Source organism: Rhineura floridana, chromosome 3 (genome assembly GCF_030035675.1).
Source record: "Rhineura floridana isolate rRhiFlo1 chromosome 3, rRhiFlo1.hap2, whole genome shotgun sequence".
Lineage (NCBI taxonomy): Eukaryota > Metazoa > Chordata > Lepidosauria > Squamata > Rhineuridae > Rhineura > Rhineura floridana.
In genome coordinates this window covers 103310471-103336605 of record NC_084482.1, presented here as the reverse complement: position 1 = coordinate 103336605, position 26135 = coordinate 103310471, and the positions used below count along the sequence as shown (strand labels likewise).

General features: G+C 39.6%; 1 protein-coding gene across 4 annotated transcripts in view; it reads right to left on the bottom strand.

The window, feature by feature from the left end:
- The window catches only part of DDX46 (DEAD-box helicase 46), a 53648-nt gene extending 29777 nt beyond the window's left edge, over window positions 1–23871 (bottom strand). For 2 of the 4 annotated variants that reach the window (XM_061617147.1, XM_061617148.1), the window contains exons 1-15: window positions 23740–23871; window positions 20741–20773; window positions 19309–19497; window positions 18871–19038; window positions 13463–13559; window positions 12590–12755; window positions 11250–11401; window positions 11000–11113; window positions 9405–9570; window positions 7667–7787; window positions 7166–7341; window positions 6244–6365; window positions 5347–5425; window positions 2965–3047; window positions 2456–2620 (exon numbers count right to left, since the gene is read on the bottom strand). In XM_061617147.1, coding sequence (XP_061473131.1) covers window positions 2456–2620; window positions 2965–3047; window positions 5347–5425; window positions 6244–6365; window positions 7166–7341; window positions 7667–7787; window positions 9405–9570; window positions 11000–11113; window positions 11250–11401; window positions 12590–12755; window positions 13463–13559; window positions 18871–19038; window positions 19309–19497; window positions 20741–20773; window positions 23740–23756 — 1848 coding nt within the window. In that variant the 5' untranslated portion in view covers window positions 23757–23871. The remainder of the gene's footprint in view (window positions 1–2455; window positions 2621–2964; window positions 3048–5346; window positions 5426–6243; window positions 6366–7165; window positions 7342–7666; window positions 7788–9404; window positions 9571–10999; window positions 11114–11249; window positions 11402–12589; window positions 12756–13462; window positions 13560–18870; window positions 19039–19308; window positions 19498–20740; window positions 20774–23739) is intronic. The other 2 variants (XM_061617150.1, XM_061617149.1) reach the window with 1 other exon arrangement.
- Between the last annotated feature and the right edge of the window lie 2264 nt (window positions 23872–26135).

Here is a 26135-nt window from a genome sequence, read left to right as displayed (position 1 = left end):
CTATCCCAAGCATGTCTCCACAGAAGTAAACCCCTTGAACTCCATAAGCATGCAAATGATCAGACCTGCCTTTCCCCTCCCCTCTCCCTTCCTCCTCTCCTCTCCCCCCCCCACTCCAGGCCTCCCTCCCCATGGTCAGTTTTACCGATCCTAAGCATGATTGCACGGGAGTAAATCCCACTGAACTCAATAAACATGCAAATGATCAAACTGCCCTCTTCCTCCCCCCCCCATCCTGTGGTCAGTTTCACCTATCCTAAGCATGAGTACAGGGGAGTGAATCCCTCTGAACTCACTAAGCATGCAAATGATCAATCAATTCTCAGCAAACTTGCACAGGATCCCATTTCTTACCTCCTGGATTTAAAAGCAGAGAAATTCACTAATAGGCAAAAAACCTTGTGGTTTAAGAACATACTTATAGCCAACAGATATTTCTATCAAACTTTAAAAAGCAGGGAAGTTGGGCAGCTATAGTGAATGCACCAGGGGAGCAGGAGACCTGACCTCCTCTCTGAGATATTGGACTGCCCTACAAAGTTATCAAAATGCAAACACAATTTGGGTTGGTCTTTCACAGTCCAATCCACTTCCTGTGTAGCTTGGAAGAATTTGGTAACATGTGCCTCTGAGCATATGGTGAGTTGTGGCAACACCTGCAGTCAGCCCAGATAACAGAAACAGGACCTGCGCTGTGCTGATCTTGTTTTAGCAGGGAGGAAGCAACACTATTAAGACAGTTGATAAGAGTTCAGATAATCACTTTAAATATGTTTGATTTACTTTGCCATTTTAATGAAGTTTCCTATAGTAAATCATTTTCTTTTGCTTCTGTTTCTGTGAATATGCGAAGTACAGCAACACTTTGCAACACTAAAAACGCTACAAAAACAATTGTGGAATAATGGCACTGACTATTCTGCAGAATAGTTTCCAATGGACATGAGGAGTATCTCAGTTTGCACAAGATAAAACAGTGGAAGGTGAAATATATTCCAGCAAAATTCTAGGAGCGCTTTATGTTTTTAATTAACCATGCCCACCTTTCCTGGAGTGGTTTAAGCATAGCAGGCTGAAAACATGGATCTTGGGCAGGCCAAGTTTGTTTTTCCCAACAGCTAGAGTCATTGCTGAAGTAGCAACATGTGGTAATCAACATCAAACTGCAGGTTCAGATTCAACTGTTAATGCACCCAAAACAGAAATAGAACATAACCTCCAGTTTGAAACACAAAAGGCTGCCTTCACCATCATATGGCATTGACCAATAAAAAGGCTTTGAAATTAATAAAAATAAATTTGACACAGATCTCTAGGATGAATAATGAGAGAAATATAATTTTCTCTGTAGAAACAGTAATAATAATAATAATAATAATAAATTTAATTTCTGTGTCGCCTATCTGGCCAAAGGCCACTCTAGGCGACGTACAAAACAGTTAAAACACAATGAGATAAAATACAATAATACAATAAAAAACAGTATGAGAATAATACAGCAGCAACAATATTAAAACAGGGTAGGAGGCATTTCAGTCACCGTAATTAACCCTCCCCGGAGATCCCAAAGGCCTGTTGAAAGAGCCAGGTCTTTAAGGCTTTACGGAATACATAAAGTAGTAACACAGGAAAGAAGCTAAGTAAGAAGAACACCAACAAACATATAAAAATATAATTCTCCATCTTTGGAGATGGCAGGTGTTGCCACCACTCACCATATGCTCAGAGGCATATTACCAAATTCTGCTACACAGGAAGTGGATTGGACTGTGAAAGACCAACCCACATTGTGTCTGCATTTTGACAAATTTGTAGGGCAGTACATCTCAGAGAGGACCCTGGTGCATTCACTATAGCTGCCCAATTTCCCTGCTTTTTAAAGTTTGATAGAGATACCTGTTGGCTATAGGTATGTTCTTAAACCGCAAAGGGTTTTGCCTATTAGTGAATTTGAATCCTTGCCCTTGGCTCTATAGCTGATAGACATCATACAGGATGCCATTTAGAGAGCCATTATCAGACTTATCTTTCTGAGAATGCCACATTCCACTCTGAAACATAAGAGCTCTGGCAGAAGAGTATTGCTCTGCCAGTTTTTGGGCTACGTTTCAATCCCTGTCTTGATGCGAAGGGATGTGCTCCTTCCTATTAGCAAAGGAAGCTCCCTGCTCATTTTATGAGCTTCCTGGCACAACACCTCAGAGCCTGGACTGCTGCTATAAGACAAATATACAAATAGTATCCTTGGTGAAAGGAAAAAAATAAATTTCATCACTATGAGATATTTTGGTAAGCCTAAGCAAAGCCATGTAAGACAAGGATAAACATAATCACTATTCCCTACTTTGTAAAAGTTAATGTCCAGAGGTGAAGCTGTATTGAATGTATAGTTTTACCTTTACTATTGTCTTTTGAACTGTTTGTCACCAATGCAGCAGACACTCCTGTCACTTACCACTTTTTGTTCCACATCAGAACAGACAACGCTCCTTCCACCAACCTGGACTTCAATTGGCTTATTTAATATTCGACGAGCTAAAGCCTCCATGGCTCTTGGGAAGGTAGCAGAGAACATAACAGTCTGGCGATCAGGTCTCACATTGTCTACAATGCGCATAACCTATTATAGGCATAAGGAGGGAGTTAACATCAACACTCTCAAAGTCAAGATATTTGCATTTTCACTCATTCAATACAGAACCTTACATGGACGGTGAAGGATGCAGTCTGGGGAGAGTCCCAAAGGCCAAAGAGAGAGGCCTGGAGGGCTGCATTTGTCCTCTGGATCTAAGGTTATCCATCCCAGTTCTAAACTATATGCTAGTCATTAGAAAAGCAGGACCTTCTGCTTGATAGTGAAGAGCAATGCCAGCACAGGGCAGAACTAAAAAGATGTTCTACACTTAACAACTTCATAGCCTTAACCAAAGAACTTGCTGCAGCTTAATGATTTCCCATTCTCACCTGAGGCTCAAAGCCCATATCAAACATTCTATCAGCTTCATCAAGGACAACATACGTCACTCTCCGAAGATTTGTCACCCGACCTATGATAAGGAGAGAGAAAAATAAAGGGAAACAAGAATAAATCTTTTTTCCTCAACAGCAAATGTAAATAAAATGGTACATATTCTGACTAGTGTCTAAACAAACATTTAAAAGTTATGTTTATTTTAGAAAAGCAATTCACTAAATGCCTTATCTCTTGTTCCAGTCACAGACATTTTGGCTATTGTATATTGATGCACAAGGCCCATTCTTTTGTCAAACTCTTCTCTTGCATACCAGTTCAGGGCCAGGAGAACCTGTAAAATTCAGAAAACAGCCCTCACCAAAACACATCATAAAACTAAGACTGAGGTGAAGCAACGAGCCACATCAGCCACTATCTGTGAGCGCCACCTAGAAAAAAACATATTAGAGATTACAGCGCATGTGTGGAAGGCAAAGTTCAAGTGCTAACTGAAGCAGCCTTACAAAAGCCTCCAGGTAGATTTTAATTTGAAATATTAATGATAGATGAAAGTAACCACACTGAAGGTAATTAGAGCTTTGTCACTGTTTTAATCAGAAGCAGCACTTCTCACACTGTTAATAAAGACAAACATTTCTAGATAGCAACTAATAACAAGTAGAGGAAACTGTACAAACAAAAATTTCCACACCTACAGATGCTTAAAATTAATGCAATCTAAAGCAGCCATCCCAGTCATAGTGACAAATGGATCTAAGCACAGTATGTCTTTCATTTTATGTAATTATCTAAACCCAAAGAATTGTCTTTAAAATAAATTATAACAGATTATCTTTCAGAAGTTCCAATACAAAATGTAAGATATACTTAAAATGTGAGAAAAGTAGCCATTCTACACTACATCATGGAACCAAAGATCCACATGTGTAAGCAGAAGGCATTTCTATGGACACATTGCATATGCCAGTGGTGCCCCCCTCCCCAAGCTGCAACAACCTCATGCCCCTGCCGCTACAGGTGGTCATGCAGCATTGCGCCTATAGCACAGGGGGTAAAAATGAGGCAGAGGGAGGAATCATACATATGCAATTCCATGTAATTTGGAATTATGAGAGAGCACTTTTGAGTTTTAAAGACCAAAACCTTAAACCCTCAAAACTGGGGAATTATAAAAGTTTAAAACCTTAAGAACAGGGCTTAACCACTAGTGTCACTGCTTTATATACCTCTAGGCTATAACAAGGACAAAGAGAAGACAGGAAAAGAAGCCTCCCCAACCTCCACTGAATCCAAGCAGAGCAGAAATCTTATAGGAAGTTCAGAGGTACAGTTTACAGCATAGACAAGGAATATGCTCTGCCACTGTTCTTTCAGGTGATTCTTCAATTCTGCAAAGAGCCCTAAGTCATTTCCATTCCAAGTAATGATTATAGAGAAGATTGGTATTTCATCTGAACTACTGATAGCCATTCAGATGCTGGACTGAGCTAGATGCAAGGGCAGCAACACACAGTTTAGTTATTTTGAAGCAAGGAGATAGCTTTTTTAAAAGATCTGGAGAAGGAAATGTTGTTTTAATGAGGTTTTTAAGATAGCTAATTCAAGGCGAATAAAAGGCAGATGTTTCCTTCTTCAGGTATAAATACAGATGGAACATGTTAATATCCTATTTTAAATTGATAGCATTTTCATTAGTTATTCAGCTCCTAAAAGTGTACATTACTTGGGAACTGCATTGATATACCTACCTTTGATGGCTTAGTCTTGGAAGCCCAGTTCTATAATTCTTGAAGGAACTTTTTCCACAGAAGTCAAATGTCAACAGTTTAGCAGAGGTTGTGAAGTACAATATTTAAACAGATCAAACATTATCTGACAAGCATGCAAAACTGAAAAGCATTTTAAAGCTGCAATATCTCAGTTTTGTACATTGATTTGTGCTAAGAAGGAAAACTTACAGGAGAGGGATTTCAATTTTTACTGAAAACATACTGTGGGTTTATTCCAATTTAGAAATGGGCAGTTAATTTTTTCAACAAAAGCAAATGGCTATGTTGCATTAATGTCAACAAGCATCACACAGGCAGCATAACTTCAAAATAATAAGCAGTTATCCTGAGTAAGTCAATTTTGAAGTTGAGATATCAATCTAAAATTCATGTATTTGTTCTAAAAACAATCTTTAAGAGTTACTGTCCTTCAAACTTTTTAAGACGCACAGCTAAGGTACTGAAAAGAACCATTTTTATGACTACTTCACCATATTAGATATCACAGCTTCAATAGACACATGACTTCCAGAATTCCACTTATGAAAAAAGAATCGAATTTAACATAGAAGAATATCATTAACTGAAAAAGTCTCTTCTTACCATTATTAGCTGCTAACATGTCAATCATACGGCCAGGCGTGCAAACTATTATTTCAGCACCCCTTTTCAGTTCAGCAATCTGGTTATAAATAAGCAAAGGAAAATTAAAATTTATAATGCCTATGACATTATCAACAGCATTTAAACAATTTATTCCAATCATCAGTGATTTAATATTAATTTCCTCAGCTACAAACATTAAAAGTTGTGTTACACAGTTTCTCTATTTGGGGGTAATATTCCCCTGCAGCATCTGATTTGACTCATTTGTATGAGACAGCTAAAACAAATCAATGCATAGTAAGATGCTTGCAGACACCTTACTATGGTACTCCACTCCCTGTGACATATTGCGATACTGTAGGTTGATCGGGGGGAGCTCTGTTTTGTGGCAGAGTTTGGACTGGACAGCCTGTGTGTACCTTCCATTTCTTGTGAATTATTAAGTGTGGCATGTCCCAAATATGAAAGGCGGAAAACAAATTATTATATAAATTGTGAAAGCAACTCTGCAGTCAACACAACAGCTCTGGGTTCAACAACAAAATTGGAAGTCCAGAAAATTTAACCAGAATAGGCACATATTTTGTTTGCTAATGCACACAGCAGAGAAAAAAGAGAAACTCTTGATCCCATACTATTCTAGGGGGTGCCTTGTCCCTCCAGCTGAGGCCAGGGGACTGCAGCAAGGAGAAGCCAACAAAGACCACTGAATGAATCGAGTCCTACTCATTCATCTCTGGATCCAACAAAGTACCTTAAAGTTCCCTAAATTAACAACTAAGATACAGAGAAGCTACTTGACACCTAAGAAAGAAAAAGAGTTCCAAACCAACTTTGCACTGATGGCAACACAAATAAAAATACTGTGAGTAAAAACACAAGTTTCATAGGTACCTGCTCACTTATTCCTGTTCCTCCATATACACACACAACTCTAACCCCAAGTGTCTTTGAAAACTTCTTACACTCCTTTGTAATCTGTAAAGCCAGCTCTCGAGTAGGAGTCATAATGACAGCTGAAAAGAACGAAGATTAGAAGTGTAATTACAAAACTCTTGATTCTTTACCGATAAGCAATTCTCACCAATTTCAGCACTTTACTTCCAGCAAATTATGCTTAGAAGGTAGAGTAAGATTTCCATCTACAAAAGAAATTCTAGAATGGTAAAACTCTCTTCTATGAAAGAAATCTACTTTGTTATGGTAACAGATATTTTACAGATGAATAGGATTTTATATACAATGTAACAGTGTGTAAAGAAACAAGGCAAATACCAGTTCTCTTCCTGTTAAGACACAATCTTGTATTTTTTTAATTGAACATATTAATATATGCTTTGCTTCTGTGTTGCAGGCATTCTAGTATAAATAAGTTTGGATTAGTTTATGATCCAAGGTTCCACCCACTCACCTTCTTCCCCAAACACCCCATCAAATATATTAAGGTATGAGGTACAACTAAACAGCTTCAGAGTTTACTAAGAAAAAGCACCAGCTTGTCGTTCAAGGGAGAATGGACCACCTATGTTCAGGAAATGTGCAACAATCAAAATGAGGGTCAAAAGTGAAATGAAACAAAGAATGCTTGTTCGAATACACCTGTAAATCACAGAGCTAGAACTCTGGGATCTTCCCCTCCCTCTGTCAAGAAGAAAACAGTTACCAGATTTAATAGTGAAACAACAAATGTATAGCATAGGCAGACATTTCCTCTCACAGTTCACTTCCCAAGTTCATGTTTGATTCATTAAATGATTAGCCTGCACATGGGAACACCATGGCATTCAAAAGAATGTTACTATCATGTTGTCTGTACCTATTGGACCCTCTCCTTCTTCTAGTGGTCTCTGATCCATGATGTGTCTGAACATGGGCAACAGAAAAGCAATAGTTTTTCCACTTCCTGTTTTAGCAATGCCAATTAAATCACGTCCACTCATAATTGCAGGTATAGCTTGGGCTTGGATTGGGGTGGGCTTTTCATAGCCATGCCTTTAAAAAGAGCAAAGAAAAGGTGCCTTAAGATCTTGAACAATTTCTGCATTGCATTTTTTTTAATTAGTCAAAATTATTAACTGAGATTAAAAATACAGCACAACATGTTTATGATAAGTGAACAAGTGATATAAAAAAGAATTACATCTCCGGTAGCTACCCTGAGATCTTAAATTTGCATGATTTGTAAGACAATCTTTTGTACACAGACCCACATGGTCACTATGTACACACAACAGCACTATTAGCAAAGACCTTGCCCAGGAGACTTCATACACATCTCAAGACATGCATTCTGCATTTTTCTCTGTTATTGACTCACTTTTTCAGGGAATTCAGGATTTTCATAGAAATACCACACTGCACCCAGGTTTTGATTGGCTTGGGACATCCTTTACCCTTGACTGTAATTCCTTCCATTTCCAGCCTATATGCATTCACCTCTGAAACACACAACCTGAATTAGTATACTAATTAACTTCTCCATGTTAGTCAATGTTCCCATGTAGTATGTCCTCTGAAAATGGGATATTATTGACTTCTGCCACGTTTTCAGTAAAGCGTATTAAGATTTCTGATAAGCTCTCTATGTTACAAGCATGACTATGTAAGGAACAGTTAAACAGTTAATATGGACCATCTCTGTTGATGATCCTCCTTTCTTAATATGTCAGGCATCTCCCAAGGTATTTTTTATTCATGGTCATCCAAAATACAATAGTTCTGACACTAGAGTTTGTAGCTTCTTACTGTTCCATAACAAAATGCAATTATTCAAACACAGAAATAGGTACGAAATGGAGACTCTGTGCAATAGACTTTTGCCTATACCACTGCTACACTAATGGAAGAAATTACAGGCTTTTGTGGTGACCTCTGGCCATATGGAACAGATGAGACAACAAAAGAAACCCATCTGAGCTGCTTCAACAAGAACACTGCTGTGCATAAGGAGCTCACACAGATACCTACTGCTCCAGCACGAGAAAAGGAAATTAAGGTTCGTTACGCATTATGAAAGAAGGGATTTCAGACAGCTCTATGACATACACTGGCAGCGTTTGCACATCACGCTAAACCAAAGTTAACAATTTATTATTTACATGCCTTTCTGGGGTGTATGTCCCGTCCTCAGTAGCGTATGGGGAAAACAAACCATGATTCCTGGCTTACCATTAAGCAATCCAAGAACAAACCTCACCTACAGGTTGTTGTTTGTTGGGAGATAAACAAACCACATTCCTGGTTCAGATGTAACTTTACACCAGAAAATCGTGACTTGTTTCCTCCCAGTGCAAGCAGCAAGAGGCCACATTCAATGCATTCACTGTGTCTACTGTAATGTGCAAATGAGGCTAGTCTGTATCTTAAATGGATGTGGACTGTCCTTACACCCAAATATTCTTGCTCTTACAGCCAAAGGGAATCTTGCAAAAGGGCTCTTGCACTTTAAATAATTGTACAGAAGAGAATTCCAACAGGTCTAGCTTTCACCTGGCAACCCAACAAATGAACATTAGCAATACCTTAAGGTCAAGATCCTATGCACTGCATGGGGAGCTTCTATACATGCCCTAGGATTTCTCAAATATCCCCCATTATCTATGGGATCCCACAATCTGCATTCCTATAAAACATTTCTGCCCAAAGTCAGCAGGCCGTCTAAAGTAGCCTCCAGAGCATCATAGGGAACTATAACGGAGAATAAATTGGGAACATTTTATGAAGATGCTGGCTTGGATCTAGAGTAGCCCCTCCACAAATGGGAGGTCATGCAACCCTGCAGAGGTTGCAAGGGAGAGGGGAAGCAGTTTTCACAGATTTCCCCATCCCTATACAACTTCATGCACTACTTCGATGCTGGTCAAGGGTTCATGAATCCTCCAGAGCAGATCTGTGGAGGGGCACAGGACACAGGGTAACCAGAGAAAATGGCCTTCCCTCTCCAACTCCTTCTGTGAGTAGGAAGTTCCATGTATAGAACTCCACTTACAGGATCTCAAGATCAAAATAATTTTATTTCACATTAAAAGTTACTTTTAAATTTTATTTGTTGTTACCTTCCTGAGTCATCTTAGCTAGCTCTGGGACTTCAACATAGAAATTTTTCCTGTAGGTCTCATATTCAATCTTCCCATGATCCACTGGTTCCAACAGTTTCCTATGTTTGGTCTGGTAGCCTGTCAATGCAGTCTGGAGATCTACTTCCTCCTCTTCAGAGGAATACTGTATAAAATCACAAAAGCTAAATATTCAGGGAGAAACTGCTTTCTTCAGAGCACATACATCTAACCTTGCTGACTATGAACGTTATATTAGGAACAACTATCACTTAATCCTTCTAGTTCCGAAGTTCTCTCCCAAGTTTATACCTTTATTGGCTTCACTTGCCTAAGTCTGCTCCTTCCACCATGAATGCACACCCTCATATCTTTTCCTTCAAATTCCTGCAACAACCAAGTTTCCCAATTTTTGCTCACCATGCTCACTATGATAACGAAGCCACTGACATATGATGAGCATGAAAGGAAATGGTCTTCCTCTCAACATTGAAATTACAGAGCTGACAAGAATCATAGAAGGAGCTGCACTGCAATCCCCAGTCCCTCTCAAGTTCCAAAGTTGGGAAGAAGGACAGGTATAGTTCATCAACTGCATGATCAGTCAAGGCATCCAAGAGCACCTCAGTTACTCAGGCCAAACGAACAAGATTTACCCTCCTTTTTTCATTTGAAAGAAAGCAGTTGCCTAAACCCTCCATACAGGAAAAGGTAGTGGTGGGGTCTTCAGCTGCTTTCAGTTTATTTTATTTCTTACTTTTATATCCCAACTTTTTCATCAAAGAACCAAAGGCAGCATATATGTGGTTCCCAGGCAATCTCCCATCCAGGTACTGACCAGACCCAGACTTGCTTATCTTCAGCAAAGTGGTGGCCTCATGTGCCTTCAGACCACAGCCTGGCTCCCCACCTCTCCTTCCTATGAGAAAGGAAGATGGTGGGAGGCTTTTTTGTCTGCTGTTCAGTGAAGGTGTTCCACCAAGTAGGAAAGGAACATAGACAAGGAAGGAGAGGGGGGAGGGAGGTGGCTTCCTTGAGCATTTGCAAAGGGGGGGGGGGAATCCTCCAAACACAATTTCTGGCTTGGATAGAAAGACCAGTCCAGAATTGTGCAACACTGTTAACACCTAGTGGAGTTTTCTAACATGCATATAATTGAGGGTATGTCTGTTCATCTGGCCTGAAGTGTGGCAGCCTGAAAACCTCACTTTCATTCTATGTACAGAAAGGTGTTAGCATCTTACAGAGCACTGTATCAGTCTCCCACAGTATTCTTAGCATTCCCAGCTGACCGAACAACCCATCCTAATCTCTCTTTTCTTTTCTTCTAGTTCTTACCAGTGATTCCCCATTTTTTGAAAATATGTGTCTCAACTAGAATGTATTATGACATAGATATAGGCAAAATGCACTTATTTTTCACAATTTCAGTGGCAACTATTTTCATTTTGCTTACAGAGCAGAATACGTACAAATTTTCATATAGACTAGCCAATAGCACAAAACTGCATTTTAACTATGGAAGCAATCCAACTATTTCCTAAACTCTATAACCTTGACGTGGGACTTCATTTGGCAAAATACATTTTAATTACCTCCATTGCATCTTGGTCATTCACCATGAGCTCTCCTTTTTTCTTTTCTGTTTCTGGAGATGCTTTTTTGGTTTTCACCACAGTTACTACTTTAGTAACTGTTGGCCCAGATTTCTTTCAAAAAAAAAATAATAACTGTTAGCAATTTTACAGAACTCAGAAATGTATTTAACAAAAAGAGATCTTTCTTTCAGATTTAATGGGAAAACAACTATTTTAAAATCTGAACAGCAACAGAAAAACCATATACCTTTTCACTTCCACCTCCACCTTTTACACTCCTCATATTAAACTTCTTGACCTCTTCTTTTACTTCTTCCATATATGCATCTAGTGGATCTAATTCTTCATCTTCAATCTCATTACCTTCCTTTTCCCCTTCTGCAGTTTCCTCATCATCATCTAATGAATGCAAAGAGAGGTTTTTAGTAGTATTTAAAATCATTCTGGGATACAAACTGTATGTACATTTACAAATCATGCTTTCATAGAGAAGTGAATTAAAAGGTTTCTGCTGGCTGAACTTGGAAAATATTGCATTCTATATAAACAGAGACCTTAATCTAATCATATTTATACTTGCACGCATCCTATTTGAAAACTACTGCAAAACAGCATGTTGGACAATTGTTTTTAAGTTCATAATGATATGGTTTAGAAACAGAATAGGTGTAACTCACTGGTCTGGTTCACAAATCACTGTAACCCAAAGTATGGATTATCATGACAGTGCAAGTGCCATGCACTGAGGAGCTTACCACCCATTTTGTTCCTCCTCAAGCTTATAGATAAATGTGGGATGGCTGCTAAGCCAAGGATTGCTTTAACATGTTGTCCAAACCTAGGGTTGTGGCTAAGGTCTCTCCTCAACCATGATCTATAACTATAGGCCATATCTTGGCTACAGATCATGGTTAAGGATAATAAACCTTAACCACAATCCTGGGTTTTGACAATACCCTGGACCAAACCTTGGCTTAACTGCTGCACAACACTGACCTAAAAAGCTGGGGGAGGAGCAAAGAAGCTGCTATCTCCTTCTCGGGAGCCTGCAAATATGCATGCTAGTGCTAACGCATGGTTTGACCTAGTGTAACATGCATATGCAGCCAATGTCTCCCCCCTCCCTTAGACACCTTGAAAGCAAAAAAGAAAGAAGTATTCAGAAAAACCTATTACAGCAAAGCACCAAGAGTACCCAACAAATTACCCACACTGCACACATCTCAAGGAAGCCAACCCCACTGCTTTCCAGAATGTGTCACCTGAAACCATATTTTCCATTCCATCTTCTCTAAAGCTACCAGCTCAGATCTTCAACCCAATCCTTTGAACCTACAAGACTGGCCTTCTTGATCTGTCCTCCTTGAATCTTTGTTACCCAGTATTCTGCATGGGCAGATTCCAGGTTCAGAATTCTGAAATATATCCAAGAGGTTCTTAATAGTAAAATGTACTCTCTTCCCAATTTCTTTCCAGAACTCAGAGTTGGTCAAGCTCAGTACATATGATAGAGTGTGGCATATTATCTTCTGCTAACAGCAACAGAAAGCCCATTTCCCCACAATTAGCTATGTAAGAGGTTAATACCATCATCATCTTCTAAGCTCCATTTTTTCCCCTGCTTCATTTCTTCAATTTCTTTCTTCAGTTCGCCAATATTTTCCATAGCTTTCTTGCGCTGTTCTTCTCTCCATTTCTCTACCCGTTCTTTTCGCTTCCTCATTTCCTCTTCTAGTTTGTTCTGATCAAAATTCTAATGAGAGAGAAAAAGCAATCATATGCAGAGTTACTCATTACCTCCTTGACCTATTTTGCCAAAAGGATTGCAAGACAAATCTGTATCATGAAAGCAAAAGTTATCAGTCACATTCAACAAGCCATCTGGGGAAACCGAACTTTCTTCCTGATGGCTAAAGATTAATGTGTTACACATCCAAGAATAGCAAACCATTAGATTGGAAGGTGTGGAGAGCGCCCAGAGTTCTGGACCACTGGGTGGCAACAGGTAGGTAGAATGCTAAATGAGTACAGTGGCAGCCCTTTATTAATATATGTGGGTGTTTGCTGCTTGACTGTTAACAATGCAAGTTCACTCTCCTGGAAAATTAAGTACAGTCTCCAGCAACTCTGTTTCACTGACTAATAAAGCAAAACATAAGCAGGAGTCATGAAAAAGCAAGCAGGTTCCAACCTCATAGCTGTAACAGCTGTAAAAAGATTGTTGTTACAGCCCCAGTAAATGATCCCAGTCACGACCCAACTACAGTTTATATTCTACTTGTTAGGAGTCTTGTATTGAACTATCCTATTCTGTCCAGAAGAAAGCAGAATTCAGAACAGATGGTTGTGCTACATACACAGAAACAAGACTTTATACAGTTTTAAACACAATGAAGTTGGTAACACATTGTAAAACACTGTTATTTAACAGTGAAGCTTTTCAGTAGTTACTGTACATACATTTACATCCTGACTCTTTTCTTCTTCTTTGTCCTCTTTCTCCTTTTTCTTTTCTTTGTTAACTTCCACACCTTCTACCTTTTCTTTAGATCGTGATCTGAAAGACAACATCAAGAGAATTGTATATAACTGATAAGAGTACTTCAGCTTCCTTTGAAAGGCTGTAGGGATAGTGAAGGAAGCAATGGTATTACACACAGGTAATTGCAAACTATGGTTTAGAACTGGGGTCCCCAACATGCTACCCTCAGACACTCACTTTGGTACCTGCCAAAGCCCCCTGTCCCAATTTGTCATTTTCTTTACAAAATTCATAGGGTTTTTTTTTTTTTTTTTTGGCTGGAGATTGCCAGCGGTGGATAGACTGCCTATTTCTTTTGTCTTCAGGTTATTTGTTTTGGGGCATCTGCAGCTGTTTCACTTGTTTTTTGGGGAGGGGGTCTGAGCATCATCAATTTTTCTTCTGTGAAAGTTATTTTGTGGTAATCACAACAGTTTTAGATTTCCAAATGTGCTCGCAAACCAAAAACGTTTGGGGATCACTGATTTAGCATTACATGAACAAGCTTCCTCCTCCACTCTCTTCCTCCAACAGCTAGGAGATCAGAAACTTTCACTGACATTTTTAACTGACTGTAGTTTGGCATTATGTCCACATCAAGGCAAGCTAACTATTGTTTAGGGAAAGAAGACAACTTCAAACCACAGTTTATGAAATTAGCTTGTTTTCCTAAACCATAGTTCAGAGTTAGTCTGGGTTCAGACATAATACTAAACTATGGTTAATTAACAATGGAAGCAGAAGCTTCTAGACTCCTCTTTGCAGCTGCACTGGAGAAGAGAGGGGGAGCACACAACCTGAGGTGTATGTATGTAACAGGATAACACTTGTCATAGGCTTCTATGAAATAATGAACAGCACAGTCTTATGAAGAGTTAATGCATAATCCGTTAATTTCAAAGGATTTTGATGCATGAAACTCTGCATAGAATCAGGCTGCATATATACTTGCAACCAAATCCTATGCATGGGATTGTATTCAATGAACTTGTCACGCTCGCAGCATGACTTCCACTCACACAATGGAACTTCCCCTTCCTCTCCTCCCCCAAAAATGCTCTGGAGGGCTGGGGGAGTCCCCAGAGGAGACGGGGGGGGGGCACAACAGGGCACGAGAGAAGTTCCATCAGACAAGCAGAACTCGTTCCACAACCACGATGACTTTGTTGGATACAAATGTGTCTACTAAGAAATAAGACTACCGAGTTCAACAGGACTTACTCCCAGGTAAACATGCAAAATAGTACAGCCATAATCCAGAATCAGAAGCAGTTGCCCTCAACCTTTGGCCCCCAAATGCTGTTCGACTACAATCCCCATAATCCACAACCACTGGCCATGCTAGTTGGAGAGAATTTATTATTTATTTGGTGCATTTTTTTACCTGCCCTTCACCAGAAGGTCTGAGTAGGTAATAACAGTACAATATATAAATAATCAACAGCTAAACTCACTTCATAATAATCAGTATAAAATCATGAAGGTGTACAACCAAAGATTCCCAAAAACTGGGTTAAAAAGGTGCACCTTGGCATGCCTTCAAAATATATGTACAGTTGGCATTAGGCGCTTAACTAAAAGTAGCGAGTTCCAAAATCTGGGGGCCATCAGTGAAAAGGCTCTGTCACATTTTGTGACAGGATTTTGGAGGGCAGTGTAATTGCTAACAACAGTGGGAGTTGTAGCAATCTAAATCATAGGGTATGTCCTGCAGTTTATCAATTTTCCACTGCTCCAAATGGTCAGAGGGTATTCTAGAACACTGTTCCATGTAACTTGAGGGACTTTAGGAAGAAAAGAAAATTGGCTGAATTGGTCTGCAATTGCCTCTTTGAACCCTGGTCTAAATTTCATTTGTATTAATTTCAGACATTTACAACTTATAGGCATATACCAACTACCACACTCTGTTTTGATCTTTTCTTGCTTTTTTTCTTTTTGAAAGAAAAAGAACACATAGCAAATTTAATTTCCAGAATACCTAATAGTTCCAGTGTTTATTTTACACCTCTTTGAAGGTAGCAGCTTGTGCAAATCAACTAAAAAAATGAATGCTTGTTTCACTAAGTGATTTAGCACTTGGCTTTGGAAGTGCTAGCGTTCTCCAAGGAGTCACGGCTGGCTGAAATGAAAGTTTTAAAACACACACCTTCCCCCAGAATCTGACATACTTGGCTGCAATATGAAAGTCATTTATCATGTCTATTATGGATTTGTATTATTTCCACCTCTTCTCCCACAAAAAAGGACATATCCAATCAAAACACATGCTAACCCATGGCTATAAATGTAGAAATCATTTTTGGTTGGTAAAATCTTATAAATTTCTCTTTAGTGCCCACTGAACCACTTTAACAAAAAACATATGTTTATCTTGGGCAACAATTTATGTCACTGAACTTTCAAGACAGTATCTTTGTGACTTTAAAATAAGGTTGATAAAGCTAGTCAGATATATTTGTGCAATGGTTAACATATTTTATTGTATAATCTGACTGCATGCTTGCTAATACTTTTCATTTAGCACACCTGCTTTTAATTTTCAGAAAGCAAATATATAGAACAAAGAGGACTCATTCAGCTTTTCTCAGCCTTGTGATAGCAGTACAGAGGTCCCAAATGAACAAGTTCTAAAGAATGCCAAAAGGGTTTACTTTCTGAGAATCACCAGTAACATTTTCTTGGAGCCCACCATAACGAAGCAGCAGATAAACACAGCACCTGGCACCGAGATCACCAAGCACTGAGATCAATTGCTAAGTGGAGTGAAATTCAACTCCCCCTATATAGGGCAGCTCCTCAATGAACAACCATAGATCTCCAATAATGGAACAAAAGCTTTTTCTCTCACATAGTATTCTTTTAAAGATAAACCTAGTGGATTCCTTAATGTAATGGTAGATCTAACAACATCAGAGCATGTAGATGGTGTTACAACACCAAGTCTCAGTCAGGAAGAATGGAGGGAGTTCCTTGGATACAAGTGCAGAATCCCAACAAGAAATGGGCCTTGGCTGATGAAGCCAGGTACAAAAGCCTATGTTCTAAGGTGTTGTTCTGCATCGCTTGTCCCCCACAACACTCAACATTTCCCATCATGTGTCTTTGTTGACTTTCTGCAATGTTGTGTGCTCTTCCATTATTAGTGAGCTTATTTAAGAAACATGGAAAGAGGACCTGGGAATCAGAAAAAAACCAGAAATCAAGTGAATGTATCAAGTACATATATTAAAGGGAGAAAAGTTCCACGAACGTGGTAGAGGAGCTGGTCAAGCCTGAAAGGAAGGTGATTGCAAACATTTGTCATGGTTTAAGCAAAATTAGAACTTGTTCAATAAGATACTAAAATCAGAACTTGGGGTGTGAACTGCACATGGTATTATCATGGCATAGTTCGTGTACAATCATGCAAAAATCAGATGATACAAGCATATGCTCAAAGAGGTGGGGCTGTTCCTTTCTACAAGTGATCAAACACACATTTCAAAGCAGTCAACTGAAATATTATCAACCTTGATAAATAAAAGGAAAGGAGGTCTGCAATGAAATATATCCCCACAACTCATCTTCTGAAGTCAGACTTCTTAGAATTTTCATAACCTCAGCATTCTGTCTCTAGCCCTAATGGTTGCAGAGGAAGCATTAGAAATTTACTTGCAGTTCACACCAGGAGGGAGGGGAGAGAGAAATGGAACTTATGAACTGGATACCACAGAAAAGCAGCTAGGCATGTTTCCCACCTCTCTTCCCTAATCATGCTGTTTCCTCCCTTGTTTCTTCTTTCGTTACTTTTCCATATTCTCTACAAATTCCTCAATACAATCCTCCTTTTGAATCCTTCTACCGCTCTTCTCTCCATGCCTTCTGACATGCTACTCCTTACCCTGGTACAGTCTTGTCTTATCTCTATTTATCAAAGAGTTTCCTTGCCTCCCTAAAGTCACAGAACAGGCAGCCATAACTCCTTCATCACACTATCAGAGATGCTCCAATGTCACCCCCACCACTGCATAGCACATCCAATAGAACACTTCGCCCCTGGATTTTTCCTCCTAATCTCCAAACCAGGTGGGCTAATGGCATAAGGCAAAAAAAAAGAAGAGTGAATCAGAAGGGTACACATTTTATAATACTCTTTTCAATAACAGGAGGGGGAAGAGCCAAAGTTACTAGTCTAAGCTATTGACCCTGCTTCACCTCTCTTTGTCTGCAGTAGCCTGATAGAATGGCTGCCACTATACTATAAGAACATCAAATCAACTCCTTATCCTTTACTTCAAAGTGCATGTCCATCTCAACATCCCAGGCAAACAAGCACTGGATATTTGGAACAGAATATGAGACAATAAGGGAATTCAAACACAACAATGATGGATATGTACTGCTAATGAGTATTCCTAAGATCACTTGTTATATTTATAACATTTCTGTTCTGTCCTCTAACAAGACGTTTTCTGGGCAGTTCATAAATAGAAATAAAGGATGATCTTCCAATGATATTACAAACCTTTAAAGTGCATCTTTTAGATTTTGGGTTCCAACTTTTGTGATTTTTTTTATAAATTATACATTATGTGAAATAATTTCAGTTCTGAGGAACGCATTGGTGAATCTGACTAAGGATAATAGGGCAACCATTCTATATTTCTATAACTCTTCCAGCCAAGCCATCTACAACACTACTGTGCAGTAAGACAAAAGCATTATGGTAATATGACTGGGACGTAGTAGAGAAAGAAACAAGAACTACATAGTTTCTTCTGTGTTATGTCAATTGTACTGCTGACAATAAGACTGAGAGCAGACACAGAAAAAAGGCTAAAACAAACTCTTGAATATTTACAAGATAATGCTGGATTCTTTCTGTGTGTAAACTGAAGTCATGGTCATCTACAGTAAATTCAACATTTCCCATAATTTCCATGAACATCTGATCTCTTATATCCCTGTCCAATCACTGAGATCTTCAGGTAAGTCACTGCTAGTTGTCCCCCATGACTCAGATGCACGGCTCGTATCCACCAGGAGCTGTGAATTCAGTACTGTGGGCCCAATTTTATGGAACTCCCTTCCAGTTTAGGTCAAACAGCCCCCCCCCGAATTTCTGGGACCTCATGAATACTTTTTTTTAACTCTAGCAGGCTTTTAACATGAATACTGATTTTATAGTTTTAACTAATTTTTGTTTCATTGTACTGAGCCTCCTGTACACCACTTACAGATGACTGAAATTAAGTGGTATATATATTTAAAGACAGACTGATGTTCACTATCAATAGCAAGCTGACCATAGCTATGACTATTTATTAGAGCACTTTGATAAAATGGCATGCATTAGTATAATTACCTGTTTTCTACTTTCTTGTTCTTGCCAGGGCTAGAAGATCGGGACCGTCGCCCTCTACTTCGGCTTCTGGATCTTCTTCTCTCTCGACTGCGTGATCGTCTCCTCTCTCTGCTCCGTTCCCGCTCTCTACTTCTTGAACGCCTACGCAGAAGCATATTTTGGGTAATACTGTAAACAAAATATTTGGGGGGTTTAATCATTCAACAGAGAGAAAGAAGAATATATTAATTTCAGCAATCATCTACAAGAGAAAACTGAATCAGACAACATCAAAATCAATGTCTACAGCTTTTCAAGAGCTAAAAGGATCAAATTGGAACACTTCCTATGGACACTTCTTCCAGTTAGAGGTAACCTATCACCAGAAAACACAGAGAGATGATTTAGTAAGTTGTTAAAGTTTTGTTCACAAAAATACATTAAGAATCTGCTGCTTACCTCACACGCTTTCTGTCACGCGACCGAGACCTCCTCTTGTCCCTGCTCCGTGATCTCTCACGTCTACGTTCTCTGTCCCTGCTTCTAGAACGTCTATCATCTCCACGCTTTGCTCTTTTGTCAGATGGAGAACGACTCCTAGAACGGCTACCAGAGCGCCCTCGTGATGAGGAGCGCTTCCGATAATGCCTGTGGTGGTATAGTAACAGAATGGTCAAGAAACACAAAAATGTAGAGCGTAGAGTACACAATACACACATTTTCAAAAAAAACCACTATTTAAAGCTTTTAAAAAAATATAAATAAAGTGTAATTCGCTGTAGATTTAGCTCTTTATCTTCATTGTTGAACAAGAATTGAGGAAACCCAGGTACAAATCCCATTCAGCCATGGGCCACTTTCTAAGCAACCCTGTAAGGTAGGTTAGACTATGAGGATAAAATGCGGGGAAGGGGAAAACATGTATGCTTCCCTGAGCTCTTTGGAGGAAGGGCAAGATAAAAGTGTAACAAATAAAATATATATGGAACAATTTATTATTTGTAAGAGGGGCTGGCAATGTCATGTTGGTACTTCCAGTTCTATCGTTTTGAATCTGAAGTATTTCCCATTCAAATGGAAGCATGGCTCAAGACAAAGTGGCGTAACAACAATAGAAGGAAAACAGCTTAGCAATTAATGGAGCAGCAAGAAAAGGGGGAAAATAAATGATACACTAATATTGCTTGGAGCATTTCCAGTTTACCAGCTATAAACTGTTAATTTCTGGGGCTGTAACATCATGTAGCTTATCAATTAGGACAGCATATAAGAGAATCTCATTGTGGGCAACTTCACCATGCTAGGTCTCTTGCCCCACTGCAATCTCCATTTAATTACATGCGAACCCTCTAAATGACAATGGGATATCCATACATGTTTGCACTCTATATTTTTTTATTGAGGGGGAGGGGAGAGAGAGAACGCAGTAGGAACAGAAGTATTTTATGCCAAAAATGTTAATAATTGTATTTTATCTCTACCGTGTATCAAGTACATTAGAATTATCATACTGATATAAAAATACATGCCAAACAATTCCCAAGAGCCACTAAAACCCTCATGTAGTCAACATACCAAGAAAAAGAAGAATAGGGTGAAAGGAGTACTTAAAAACACTGCAACCTAATTAACAATCTTGCTAAAGACCTTTTGTGAAGCTGAAAATACTGTGAAAAAGGACTGTAACTGGCAGCTCCCAACTTTGGCACCTTCGTTTGTGACAAATGCACTTCATCTTGAGCAGGAAGAAACCATAGACTGAAAGCCCCAGTGAACATCTGGATTGGGCCTCATATTGAGAGATGGGAACTATACTAATACAATCATTAACATAGTACATTTGAGCTTAGAAAGTGTGAAATTAAAAACTATTTTAAATAGGGTAACTCACTGTTTTTGTTTGGACAACTGTTGCTTTGTTGATCTAAGAAACGAGAGAAATTAAGGTAAGCAAGTTGGTAGCTTCTACTAGACCAGCTTCTGAGGATTTCAGCATGAAACCTTTCACACTGTGTGACACAAATGGGCTGCACTCATGACATGCAATACTGGGCTTTCCCCCTAATATCATGAAGCCATGTATTTCTGTGCAAGGCATTCCAGATTTATTATATAAGTGTTCAAACCATTTCATGATAGTCAAGGGTTTTCTTCCATTTGGTTCAAGAAGCATAACGTTGACTTTTAATTAATATCCAGTATGGGAATCCATCTGCCTTGAGGCCAGACTTCATTTGTACAAGACAGCCAATTTATATCAGCTGTTCCAAGAATATTTCATATATATATATACATATATAAGACCTATTCCATTTCAACATATATGCAAGTGAGGACACACTCACCTGTTTGTATGTATTTAGTGTGGAACAGGATTAAAAAAATATATATGCCCCATTCATACTTGATGGATATTGTGAATTTTAAACTCAGGTATTCATGCCCATGTACTACAACATAAATAATAAGAATCACCCCAGTGTTATTGTTACTGATCCAATTAATGGTCTGGGAGGCTCCAATGATGTAGTATGAAGTTAGACAAGGATAGAGTTTATCAATGCTTGACAGACTACTGTGGACCCCACATATATTCTTGTGAGTTTCCTAAAGTAAGAATGGGATATAACCAAGAAAAATAAATAAAATCTATGTAGTCTGTCACCATCATGGCGTACACTAATATAATTGGTGGTGGTTAGTGCTTCAGCTTTTTCACTGCTAAGGTTCTTTCTATAGATTATTTTGAATCAACTATTCATTGCTAGCCACACTTTCAGTTTAATTATCATAAGCCTGACCTGTAAATATATTTCATTCTAATATTGGTTAACAGCAGTAACACAGTGGCAACTAATTACATACTTGATTTTGAAAGAAGAATAAAGATGACCCTGCAAGGCCTTTTATGCTTTACTTTTGATGTCCACATACCCAATCTGTTAAAATCACTCTCAGCATAACACCAGGTCTGATAGCGTTTGGTTGAACAATTCTTCTTACTACTTGCCTAGCCGCGATAATGGACTGGATGAGAGCTAACAAACTGAAGCTCAATCCTGACAAGACTGAGACGCTGTTGGTGGGCGCCTTCTCGACCCAGGTGGTGGATGTTCAACCTGTTCTGGATGGGGTTACACTCCCCCTGAAGGAACAGGTTCTTAGCTTGGGGGTCCTTTTCGATCCATTCCTGTCGCTTGAGGCTCAGGTGGCCTCGGTGGCACGGAATGCATTCTACCATCTTCGGTTGGTAGCCCAGCTACGCCCCTATCTGGATAATGATGACCTCGCCTCAGTCGTCCATGCTCTGGTAACCTCGAGATTGGACTACTGCAATGCACTCTACGTGGGGCTGCCTTTGAAGACAATTCGGAAACTACAGCTAGTGCAAAACGCAGCGGCCAGACTGCTGACGAGGACCAGACGGTCCGCACACATAACACCTGTTCTGGCGCGTTTGCACTGGCTACCTATTTGTTTCCGGGCTAGATTCAAAGTGCTAGTTTTGACTTATAAAGCCTTACATGGTGCAGGACCACAATACCTTGCGGAACGCCTCTCCCGCTATGAACCTACCCGCTCACTACATTCAACATCTAAGGCCCTCCTCCGAGTCCCGTCCCATAGGGAAGCTTGGAGGGTTGTTACTAGATCCAGGGCCTTTTCAGTGGTGGCCCCCGAATTATGGAAAATGTCCTCAATGAGGTGCGCCTGGCGCCTACTCTTCTATCTTTTCGGCGCCAGGTTAAAACCTTTTTATTCTCCCAGGCATTTTAATGCTTAATGTTTAATGTTTAATGTTTATTGTTAAGTTAATTTTATACCAAGTGGTTAAATGCTCAAGCTGTATGTTTTTAGTGATTTTATCTGATTTTCATTTTACTATATTGTATTGTATTTTATTCCTTGCTGTGAACCGCCCAGAGAGCCATAGGCTAAGGGCGGTATAGAAATGGAATGAAATAAATAAAAATAAATAAATGAATAGTCACATCAAGTTTACGGTGCATTACCACGGTCATCCCAACGAATCATACTAGGCATACCATAAATTTGGAAAACTAATGGCACAGCACAGGTGACAAGTAGCAACAAATAAGAAATGGATAAGCATATAAGAGATTATATGTTGCAGATTGTTTTTAAGCTTATTATTACAATTGAGTACACATGGTGCAGCATCTCAGCAACACTAAAATGCATGAACCCACACTTATCTAATAAATATATGGCACTACCCTTTCTGAATAAAAACCATATTTAGAATACCACTTTATTGGTTCATTTTACTACTACTACTACCGACCACGGCTTGGGGATGAGATGAATTCAAAAATCGAATCAGAAGCAATTCTCAATGGGGAGGATCGCCTTCGATCGCCTCGAACAAATCTGTAAACCGCCCAGAGAGCTTCGGCTATGGGGCGATATATAAATGTAATAAAATAAATAAATAAATGAACAAATAACGAGGAAGCAGAATGAAAAACTGCCCGACTCCTGCCCCGTTTAATGTTGTAAATCACCCTGGCTTTTTAAAACAAAAATTAAAAACGCTATAAATGTGTTCGTAAACTATTTTTTTTTCAAATAAAAAGTAACCCAAAAGCCCCAGCCCGTTTTGCAATTGCGACACTCCAAATTACATCCCTCTCTTTAGCTATAGGCAAACAGCGCGAGCTCCGAAGGGATCATTCAGCAGCCTCTCAACCTTCGGGTTTCTCCACGCAGCTCCCCGCACGCAGGCCTGGAGCCGGTCCCATTAAGGGCCTATCCCGGGGCCGGCTTTGTCCCCTTTGTTCGGCTGCTTATCTCGCGGAAAAGCCAACAGGTCAGGATCCATGCAGCGCCAGACCCGAGTGCGCTCCCAGAAAAAGGCCTCGTGCTCACCTGGACTCCCGACCCATGGCGCCCCACCAGGCACCTAAAAACAGTGGCCTTCTCCTTCTGGCTTGATCTCTCAAGGCTTAGCAGCCACAGCGGCCATTTCCGAAGGAGAAAACAAACCGGAAATGAAACGACCTACGCACAAAGCCAACGAAGGGGCCGTCCCCCTCATTTTCGCCAGTCGGCACACAGCGACCTCTTGCGCCAGGAGGACCAAATTCACGTTCTGGCCCGGACCGCTATGGCATAAGAGCCTTGCTGCATAACAAGGCCAATGACCCATCTGGTCCAGCATCTTGTTCTCACAGTGGCCAATCAGATGCTCATGGAAAGTCCGCAAGCAGATGCTCAACGTATGAATAGGGCCACACGTTGTAGTCACCTCTCTGGTATACGCTGAAGTGGGGAGTCGCATTCAGTTTATCTGCACCTTTTTAAAGTTTGCATTTTATCTGTAATTGTGATCTAGTTTGTTTTAACAGTCATTGCATAATTCACCATGATTTCTAAGCCACCTTGAAATAATTTTGATATGCCAGGGTATAAACAGGTAAAATAAAAGAAAATAGTGAATACTCTACTCACACAACATTTTGATTCCAGAGGCAGAAAATCCAAATGGCACCTCTAGAAGAATAGAAATTGGAAGGCCACTGGGAGAACAGGATGCTGGATTAGAAGGGCCATTGGCCTGATCCAGCAGGCTCTTATGTTCGCTACAACCATAGAAATACATGTTAACAATATAAGAAATGAGTTCCCAAATGCATGTTTGGGTGAAAGGTGGGCCCTGGGTCTGAAAAGTATGGACACTGTTTATTTAATTCACTGGTCCTGTGTACCATCACCCATTACTATACTGGCTTACGCGAACACTCAAGCGTGTCTAGTATAATATGTTAGCAAATACTCCCTACCTGCAACTTGGGTTCATGTCTAGCATAGGCCAGGTATGCAGCTATTTTAAAAAAAACCCAGACAAGCAAATTTGAACAGTGAACAGAATCATAGGGTGAGGAGACCTAGATTCAAGTCCCTGCTCACCTGTGAAGCTCCCCAAAGCAATAGCGTTTCATAAATCCCTCTCTCTCAATTTAATCTACCACCTGGAGTTATTATAAGGACAAAATGTAAACTCCATATAAAATTGCACTAGGCTGCTTGAAAGAAGGCCGCGTCCCAAATATAGTATGTTTACTTTCCTTTGTAGCAGGAGGCTTAATTGGCTTGTGTAATCCAACAGAACTCTAGATACACAAGCCCCACCATTCAGCACTTTGAACTGGGGTGATTAGGGTTACCATCATTTTGTCATTTCAAAAAGAGTACATTTGGCTTTGATAAGTGAAAAGTAAGAGTATGCTGTTTCACCATCTCAAAAAGAGTACATGTACTCTTAAAAGAGTACGGTTGGTAACCCTAGTGGTGATGGGAATAGTTTAGATGATAAAAATTATATCTTTCTTTGTGGCTGAACATAAATTAGTTGTATGCACTAGATTATAATCTCTAATTTTTAAAAAAGTGATAACTATTAGCTATTCACTGCATGACAACTTGATCATAGTCATATGTAAAAACCCTTCAAACCACACAACCATAACTTTCAGAACTGTATGTTACTATGCAGGCAGAAACTCCTAAAAATATACAACATAACCCTGCATAAAGATTGTTGTTGGCAACCCTAAATGGATACACTGTAAACGAGCAATCCTAGTAGCTTCATAACAGTGTATCACATGTCTTCTTCCCATTCTGGATGTGGCGGCACCTCTTTCTAGTGCTGCCAGTTTGATGCTGCATTTCAACCGCTTCACTTCTGTTAAATTGTCTCTCTTCTGCTGCTGGTTGGGCTGACCAAGTAGTTAGCCCTTGCAATATGTAGAAACAGGTGTTCCTGCACCCTTTCACAGAACACTTTAATTCCTATCGTCATTACACCTGCTATAATTATAATATAATCAGCATCTTAAAAAGGTGCTAACAAATTTGTCCAACAGCACCACTTTTCCTAATGCAGATCTGTACTTCCTTGTAAGGAAATAAAATGTGGACCCTTACATGATAAATGCAAACATTCATTTTGCCATGTACACTGAAGACAAGAACCTGCTAAACATGGTTCCCGATGCATACCTGTTTTCCCCACATACACATATATCTGTTTGTTGAATGTTCCAATAGACACATGCTTTTCCTCTACAGAAGGTATTATCTGTAGAGAAGCCATCTTGTTAAGGCTTCTTCAGACATTTATTGCTGCAATTCTTAACCCTTCTGATAGATTGAGAGCCAGTGTGGCGTAGTGGTTAGAATGTTGGACTACAACCTATCCCCACATAGCCATGAAGCTCACTGGGTGCCCTTGGGCCGGTCACTGCGTCTCAGCCTCAGAG